Source organism: Penaeus vannamei, chromosome 28 (assembly GCF_042767895.1).
Source record: "Penaeus vannamei isolate JL-2024 chromosome 28, ASM4276789v1, whole genome shotgun sequence".
NCBI classification, from domain to species: Eukaryota; Metazoa; Arthropoda; class Malacostraca; order Decapoda; family Penaeidae; genus Penaeus; species Penaeus vannamei.
This window is the reverse complement of record NC_091576.1, coordinates 29,048,941-29,058,940: the sequence shown is the minus strand read 5'-3', so window position 1 is coordinate 29,058,940 and position 10,000 is coordinate 29,048,941. Positions and strand designations below refer to the sequence as shown.

The window sequence follows — 10,000 nt, the reverse complement described above, 5'->3', positions numbered from 1 at the left end:
AAAAGAAAATAATAAAAAAGAAAGCAGTACTCGATAAAAGAAAAAATAATAAGAAAAAAATAATAGAAGAAATCAGTACTCGAAAAAAGAAAGAAGAAGAAGAAGAAGAAGAAGAAGAAGAAGAAGAAATCCATCAGGGAAGCAAGGAAGACTATATTAGACATGACAGAATATCCGAACTCTTTCAGCGAGCGTTTTCGGAGTCTGGCTTCACGAAAACCGACCTCAGAGCTTACAAGGAAGTTACTGAAAGATAAGAGATAACGTGATTTTCAACGGGATAACGGCAAAGGAAAGGGATAACTTGGATAACTTGGATAAACTGAGTATAAGCTCGAAGGCGTATACATATTCAAACGTACTTACACATAAACAAAGAAACACATATACGTATAGACATAAACGCACACACACGCACACACGAACATTAAAATACATATCACACATACATACACATTAAAACACACACATATTAAAAGACATACACGCACGCGCGCTCGCACACACACACACACACACACACACACACACACACACACACACACACACACACACACACACACACACACACACACACACATACATACACATATGCAGTATATAGAAATACAGACACATAGACACATGTACTCGAACATAACACATACATAATACATACGTTAACATAATACGATATACTAGCTTAAACTTTCTATTTTCATATATTTAATGGAGAGCATCCTTTTAACTAAACTTTTTAACAGCAGCAATAAAGAAAACAATAATACAGTATATTGTTATATATCATTGTTATTGTTATTTTTTTTCTTCTTAAAAATGTTAGCGTATAACATGACATTTCCTGAAGAGAATAAAATTCTGCAGGTTTTATTTTTTCAATTTTTTTTTTTTTAACTCAAGATGATAAATACCACAGGGAAAATAATATTATTATTATCATTATTATATGTTATCATTATTATTATTTTTTTAAAGAAGAGGATGATTACAATCATTATCATTATATTTTTATTATTATTTTTTTAAAAGAAAAGGATGAATAGCGCAGGTTTATTCTTGTTTTCATTATTCATTTATTCATTTCTTTAGACGAGTATAAATACCGCAGGGTTATTCTGATTACCTCATTATCTTCCGTTATTAATTCCATTCCTCGTCAGACGGATACACATTTTTTTTTCTCTCTAGGGAAATAAAAAGAAGAAAGAGGAATAATCAGAAAGACAAAAAGCTCCTTAATTATCTTCTTAATGTCGAGGTGGAGCTTCTCTTGATTATTAACCCTGCTAAGGTAATGTTTTTGGTCGCTTTGGTTAGTTTGTTGGTTGGTTAGAAGGATTACTTAAAAAGGTATGAATAGATTTTTCAGATTTTTATTTTTTTTCTCATTTTTTATTTTTATTTATTTATTTGTTTACTTATTTATTTGTTTTACTAGAGGTATGTCTTCGCATAACTTAGATGCCATCCGGATATTACTTATTTGTCTGTTAGCAGGAAAATCAAAAAGTTAAGAGCAATTTTTTTATGAACATTTTACAAGAGGTGTGTCTTAGCCTTAGATTCCATTACGTTTTGACGGTGATTTTATATTTTTTATTTATTTATTTTTTAATTTTTTTACAAGAGATGTATTTTAGCCTAACTTAGATTCCATTAAATTTTGGCGGTGATTTTTTTTTTTTTTTTTTTGAAAGATTGCATGAATACCCCTATTGCCTTCCCACAACCATGACCTCCTTTATTTACATTGTCTATTTACATTTATTTTTATCTGTACTTGAGATAGATGATTTTAATGTGGTTCTTCAAGTGCGAATATTTGTATTGCCTTGACAGAGGTATGCGTTTTCCGAGTGCTTCTAGTCTTCATACTATTTTACGAAAGATGAAAGAGAAAATAGGAAAAAAACGGTCTATTTAGCCTACGTTGTCTTTCAAAAATGTAATTGAAATATAAAGAATGAAAAAAATAATTGTTTCTTTGTTACATATCAAAAATATAATAGAATAGAAAGATAGAATATGAATAAATAAACAAACAAATAAATAACTATATAAATGATAATAATGAAAGGAGAAGTTTAAAAAAGAAAAGACTTACTTAGAATAAACACGCTAGAAAAATATGAGAATAAAAACACTGAAAATTTCCAAGAATTCGAAAGGAAAAGAAATTGGAAAAAAACAAACAAATGCAAAATGTAAGGAATTGTTGCAACTTATCGAATATTTAACTTCTAACATTTAACATTTAACAAGTCGACATGTAAGCCTTTTCAAATATATTTTTTTCTCTCTCTCGTCAACAAGGAATTGCAAATCATTGAACAAGGGAGATCTTGAATTGCCTTGTTGCCTGCCTTTCAATATTTTTTTTTTTTTTCTCTCTCTCTCTCGTCAACAAGGAATTGCAAATCATTGAACAAGGGAGATCTTGAATTGCCTTGTTGCCTGCCTTTCAAAATCTTTTTTTTCTCTTTCTCGTCAACAAGGAAATGTAAATGACTGAACAAGGGAAGTATTGAATTGTCTTGTTGCCTGCCTTTCAATATATATTTTTTTCTCTCTCTCTCGTCAACAAGGAATTGCAAATGACTGAACAAGGAAAATCCTGAATTGCCTTGTTGCCTGCCTTTCAATATCTTTTTTTTTCTCTCTCTCTCTCTCTCGTCAACAAGGAATTCCAAATGACTGAACAAGGAAATCTTGAATTGTCTTGTTGCCTGCCTTTCAATATTTTTTTTTCTCTCTCTCTCGTCAACAAGGAATTGTAAATCACTGAACAAGGAAAATCTTGAATTGCCTTGTTGCCTGCCCTTCAATATCTTTTTTTTTTCTCTCTCGTCAACAAGGAATTGCAAATCACTAAATAAGAAAAATCTTGAATTGCCTTGTTGCCTTTCAGGTGTCCGATCGACTTCTGAAATTCTTTATTTTTTATTTCTTTCCCTTAAGATAAATACTCCTTTTATTTCTTGTTGCCAAAGGGTGCTATAATAAATGATTTTGGAACGATAATTGGGAAAAAGTTTCGAATGAAATATTTTCAAACTTATCTCTTCAGTTTGATATATATATTTATTTTCTTTGATTATTGTTCAGGAAAGTTTTATGTGTAGTAATAGAAAGACATGCAGACAAGCAGGCAGACAGATAGGCAGGCAGGCAGGTAGGTAGGCAGGCAGACAAACAGACAGGTAGGCAAGCAGGTAAGAGACAGACAGACAGACAGACAGACAGACAGACAGACAGACAAACAGGTAGGCAGGCAGACAGGCTGACAAACAGGCAGACAGACAGACAAATAGACACACAGACAGGCGGACAGTCAGACAGACAAACAAATAGAAATACAAGAAGATTGAAAGATGGACAGACAAAGAAACAAAGGGAGATAGACTGACAGATCTGTAGTGAAAAGATTAGCATAATAATAATAATAACAACAATAATAAAAGATATAAACTAAGATGCAGACCATGCTATCTTCTTGGGGGTTATTGTACTGAAATAAATAAATAAATGGCGCATTACTCATAATTATTGATATTATCTTTTTTACTATTGTTCATAAACTTTTGGAGTTGTCCTGCTAACCAACAAACTAACGAGATAACAAGCTAACCAACCACCATTTCCAAAAACATTACCTCCTTGACAGAGATAAAAAAAAAAAAAAATAAATAAAAAAATAATAATAAAAGTAAAATCACACATACACACAATATCGCTCCCCTTAAAAGTGTATAATAAACTAATAATAATAATAATAAAAGTAAAATCCCACATACACACAATATCGGCCCCCTTAAAAGTGCATATTTAAAATAACAATAATACTAAAAACTGATAATAATAATAATAGAAATAATATCACACCCACACAATATCGGCCCACTTAAAAAAATATATATAAAAACAACAATGATAATAGAAATAATAATAGAAATAAAATCACACACACACACTATCGTCCCGCTTAAAAAAATGTATAATTAAAAAAACAATTATAAAAAAAAACAAGAGAGAAAAATATAAATATATTTAAAATAAAATTGACGACAAAAAAAGAAAGAAAAAGATAAATATATCTAAAATAACACTGACGATAAAAAAACAGAAAACAAACAATAAGAGAAAAAGATGAATATATTTAAAATAACACAGACAAAAAAAAAAAAAAAAAAAAAAAAAAATACATACATTTAAAATAACACTGACGATGTAAAAAACAAACAAACAAAAAACAAAAACAATAAGAGAGATGGAGAAATACCGTGTTCATTGTGGGACGGCCGCGTTGAATGTGATTTTGAGTGACAGTCCGACGTATCTGCACGCACTAGGCTTTTAGCGGAGACAACGATAGCGCGCCCCGAGCAATGTAAAAATGCCGAACGCTTTTTTGAGGCAGTGGGTTTGTGCGCTGAAATTTTTCTCTTTTTGCTATTCGGGTTCCAAGAAAATGGATGCATAAATGTCTACACATGTGTATGTATACACAAACATTCGTTTCTCTAAGTGAAATGTAAACACACATATGCACGCACATGTACACACACAAGGATATAAATATCTCTTTCTATATATAGTATATATACACATTCATATGTACATACACACACATACATATACATTTGTGTATATATATGCGCGCGCACACACACACACACACACACACACACACACACACACACACACACACACACACACACACACACACACACACGCGCACGCACACACACACTCACATGTATGCATATAAAGAGAAACAAGAATATATGCATATATGTATAGACACACATATGATCGTGTATCTTAATAGATATATTTGTTGATGAATAGTAAACCGGTATTCATTCTGCAGCGGCTACATGCAAATACTCGTTAAAAATAGTCCATATATGCACGCACACACACACACACACACACACACACACACACACACACACACACACACACACACACACAAATAAACACACACACAAATAATATAGTTTAATGTATTCGAAAACCTGAAATACTTTCTATCTCGAAACTTTGAAAAAAAAAAAAAAATAGTGAATCAAAATATTTTCGAAACTTATATTTTCCCATATCAAATTTTTCTAGAACATAAATTTTCCTGACATTATGCGACCTTTGTGTTCCAAAACATTATGCAGGTTTTATGCTCTTGATACAAGTAATAAACTGTACCCTTTGTAAGATGGGTTGCTTGAGGGCATTCTTGTCAAATTTGATACTTCCCATAAAGGATGTAAGTAGTTTAGATATTGTTTAGATAGGATTATAGTTCTAAACTGTAAGAAAGTGTCTTGAAGTTGTACAAAAGATGAGCGTTTAAGAATACCCAGTGTACGCTAGCTCCCAAAAGTCTATTTAAAGTGATGTGTTATACAATATGAGACGCTGGACGATGCTTTTTGAATCATGTTGCGCAAGAAGGCAGGAAACGTTACGCAAATGGTCGCACAACGTCGTTCGCTGCTTCAGTTTGTATAATACAGTGTATTAAAGGTACTCTCGGGAGCTGTCGTGTAGCAGACTTATTATTATTTTCTTTTTCATTTTTTCGCTACAAAGGATATTCTGATATGAAAGCTTTCGATATAAATTATCAATATATTACACAATGGGCTTCTAATGAAATCCAGATCGATTCTGAAGCTCGCAGAGGTTATATGTGATTTAAAGGGAATAACTACCCATTATTTCAGTCGTACGTAGTTACAGTAGTATCACACCACTCACGCGTATGGTATATTCTGGGACCTTGTAGTTGTATAATGTTTTTTTTTCGTATATATTTTGGTACCTTGTAGTTGTATAATGTTTTTTTTTTTTCGATTTCTCACGCGCTGTTGTATGTTATGTTATCTCCGATTCATGTTATGAGCGGTTATTTTCCTCATAGATTTGTGGGAGCAGTGAGAACAGAGTAGAACAAAGCCAACACGATTTTGCTGGTGAAAATACCTTTACATCTCTGTTCCTGTCGTGTCTCTTCTCCTCTCTTTGTATCTATATCTATCTATTATTTATACTTTTTCTCTCTCGCTCTCTCCTTCTCTTTCTTCTCTCTCTATCTATTATTTATACTTTTCTCTCTCTCGCTCACTCCTTCTCTTCTCTCTATTGTTTTTATTTTTCTCTCGCTCCTTCCCTCTCTCTCTCTCTCTCTCTCTTTTCTCTCCCTCTCTTTCTCTTTCTCTCTCTCATCTTTTCGATCTCGCTCTTTCCTTTTTTTTCTCATGGAATTAATAAATTTAAATCCCTTGTTATTATGTCAAGTCAAATAGTATTTCCATCACAAAAACAGAAGAGAAGAGAAGAGAAGAGAAGAGAAGAGAAGAGAAGAGAAGAGAAGAGAAGAGAAGAGAAGAGAAGAGAAGAGAAGAGAAGAGAAGAGAAGAGAAGAGAAGAGAAGAGAAGAGAAGAGAAGAGAAGAAAAAAAAATGAATAAAGAGTAAAAGCTTGTACTGTGCCATCAAAGAGCCCTGGAGGAGTCGCCTGTCCTTGGAAATTCCTGAGCAACGGGAACATACTCCCAAAGCCTTCTCTGGACTCTTAACCAACTCCCGACAACTCCTTTTTCTCGGCGATAAGGCCTTCTCTCAACAGCAAAGCCGTCTCTCGACAGCAAAGCCGTCTCTCGACAGCAAAGCCGTCTCTCGACAGCAAAGCCTTCTCTCGACAGCAAAGCCGTCTCTCGACAGCAAAGCCGTCTCTCGACAGCAAAGCCGTCTCTCGACAGCAAAGCCGTCTCTCGACAGCAAAGCCCTCTTTCGACAGCAAAGCCCCTCGACACACGCTTCTCAGCTGGATATGAAATTCTTTGATTTTGATTTAATTATATTTATGGGTATTCTATCATTTATACCAAAAATAATATATATATATATTGTGATTGATATCATATTTTTTTTGTTTTTTTTTTTATTTCAAATTAATTGTATTTTGTGTGTGTGTGTGTGTGTGTGTGTGTGTGTGTGTGTGTGTGTGTGTGTGTGTGTGTGTGTCCGTGTTCAAAAGTTTGCTGCGGAAAACTGGTACACCTTTATAAGATTTATATAAGTTAACGTAAACAAAGCTCCTATGATGAATGGAAAAACACTCTACCGTGTTGATACTATGGTAGAAAAAACATAATAAATCTAGTTTGTGCATTGTGGGTTTTTCTACCAAAGCTCCTATGTACATCTTTTTTTTTTTTTTTTTTTTTTTTAATTTTCCGTGTCTTTCTTATTTCATATTTATGTCTATTCTTGAACAGATTCCAACGATACAGGATGGAATAAGGGCAAAAATAGCCGATTCTTTTACTTGAAACAATATTCTTTATTTTGTACAAACACTATGCCAACCAGAAAGAAAAATTACAGCATATTTCAAAAGATCTTTACGTTTCTCTATACATCCTTGACTTTGTGAGGAAATTCACAATTCAGAAAAAAATGTCCATTACTTTTTTCATGTTCAATGGAGAGCTAAAACAGTCGTAAATGATATAACAAATATAAATTAATTTGAAGAGTAACGGCAGTGTTCTGTCATGCCAATCACGTGATGGATGTGGCATATTTACCAGCAACAATTTCATTTTTCTGTCATTTCTAAAATGTCCTTTGTGCATCTTTGTAATTAGGGGATTTTTGGTATAATCTTTATTTAGGAATAATGAAAAACACCATTTTTAATATCGTATATTATAATAAGTCATCTTAATTATTCGATATGAACAACAAAAATGATTTAGTTTGCCCTGTGAACTAGAATCCTAAACGTGTTTATAAAAGAGCACATCAAATTTGTAGATTAAACTATTAAAACTTAATTTGCTTAAAAAAATGATTTTAGTACTGATTTAAATCTTTATATTTGGATTTTCCTGCTAAATATTTTCAGTGATTTTATTTAGAGTCAGTTATCACTTTCAGATTTGTAAAAAGAGAATCTGTCTGATATCTGATATCGTAGTCATGCATTTTATATCGTACTTTCTCATTCATGAATCACCGTGCACATACAAAGTTTTTTTTTTCTTTTTTTTTCTAATATAATCAGACTTGTACATTCACAAAAGAAAAAAAGGGGGGTGGGGGATTGTTAGCCTATGTGGAAAAGCAGTGTATCTAGGCCATTTTGTCCTATATTTTAAATCTTCATATTGATGTTTATTTATTCATTTATTATCATCATCCGCCTAGCTCAGTCTTAAAAAATAATAAGGCTAGAATTTCAGACATAAATTTTCACCTAATGATCCCTTCTAAAAAGTTGGTATTTCGTGTAAAGTGGCCCCTCAGGTATAACTATGACATTTTTTATTTTTTCATTATTAACGTTACGTCATTCTTAAATTACTCCCTACAGAACAAGCATGTGGTGATCTCTGAATTCCTAGCGTATTTCAGTACATTCACTCTGTATCTAAAATGTAATAGAAGCTAACATCTCACGCACATACACCACGCATAGACAGCAGCCACGGTAAACAAATTCATATAAAATTATATGATTGTGCGTAACGATTTCTTTTAATATATATATATATATTTATATCTAATCTATATCAATGATAGTCATTCTTTATCAAACACATTACACAAAGCTTCTTGTATCTTTTAACCTACGAACCTCACGTTACAAACTATGAAAAGGATTTGGTCTAATTTATTATTATTTTTTTTTTTTTGGTTTTAATTTCGTGGCCTAAGCTCACATAACGAATGGAATTGATTTAGTCTGTTTATTTATTTATTTATTTATATACATTTTTTTCGACTCCTAAATTCACATAAATGAAATGGATCTGGTCTGGTTTATATTTATTTATTTTTATACATTCTTTTTTTTTTTTATTTTATTTCGTCTCCTAAGCTCACTTAACAAATGAAATGGATTTGGTCTGTTTTTTTTTTTTTTTGTATTTATTTATATACATTTTATTTTTCATTTCATCTAAATTCACATAACAAATAAAATGAATTTGCTCTGTTTTTTATTTCAATTATTTACATTTTTCTTTTCTTTTCGTCTCTTAAGTTCACACAACAAATAAATCTGGTCTTTTTTTTCCATTTATTTACAAATTTCTTTTCATTTCGTCTCTTAAACTCACACAACATATAAGAGAAATTTAGTCTCTTTTTCTGTTTAATTTATTTACATATTTCTCTTCTTTCGTCTCCTAAGCTCACACAACAAATATAATAAATTTGGTCTCTTTTTATTTAATTTATTTACACATTTCCTTTCTCATAGTTCACATAGCAAATAAAACAAACTTATTCTCTTTTTTACCTCATTTATCTACACATTTCTCTTCCTCTTCGCCTCCTAAGCTCACACAACAAATAAAACAAACTTATTCTCTTTTTTACCTCATTTATCTACACATTTCTTTTCTTTTCTTCTCCTATCCTAAGCTCACACAACAAATATAATAAATTTAGTCTCTTTTTTATTTAATTCATTTACACATTTCTCTTCTCTTCGTCTCCTAAGCTCACACAACAAATAAAACAAACTTATTCTCTTTTTTACCTCATTTATCTACACATTTCCTTCCTCTTCGTCCCCTAAACTCACACAACAAACAAAACAAACTTATTCTCTTTTTTTAACCTCATTTATCTACACATTTCTCTTCCTCTCCTATCCTAAGCTCACATGACCTACTCTCCCCTCTCTTCCACACAACAACAAACAACAAGACTATGAGCACAATCACTAAGAGTCGTCTGATGATTTTATGAACTGGTACGAGCAGTTAGTGAGGCCCACGAGCTGTGACGTTGGCACCTCCTGCTCGAAGGGTGGCACTCGCTGCTGCTTCATCTCGAGGCGGACCTGTGAGTAGAGGAATGGGTTTTGGTTTAGTTGTTGTTATTATTGTTATAATTGTTGTTTTCTAATTTTTATCATTATTATTATTGGTGTTATAATTATTTTTATTATTGTTATTACATTATTGTTGTTATCATTATCATTA

At 32.0% G+C, this 10,000-nt stretch overlaps 1 protein-coding gene across 1 annotated transcript in view; it reads right to left on the bottom strand.

The window, feature by feature from the left end:
- Positions 1-7,334: 7,334 nt before the first annotated feature.
- LOC113830161 (dipeptidase 1-like) overlaps positions 7,335-10,000 on the bottom strand; it is a 15,956-nt gene continuing 13,290 nt past the window's right edge. The window contains exon 4 of the mRNA XM_070141611.1: positions 7,335-9,858. Within this exon, the coding sequence (XP_069997712.1) occupies positions 9,739-9,858 (120 nt within the window). The 3' untranslated portion in view covers positions 7,335-9,738. The remainder of the gene's footprint in view (positions 9,859-10,000) is intronic.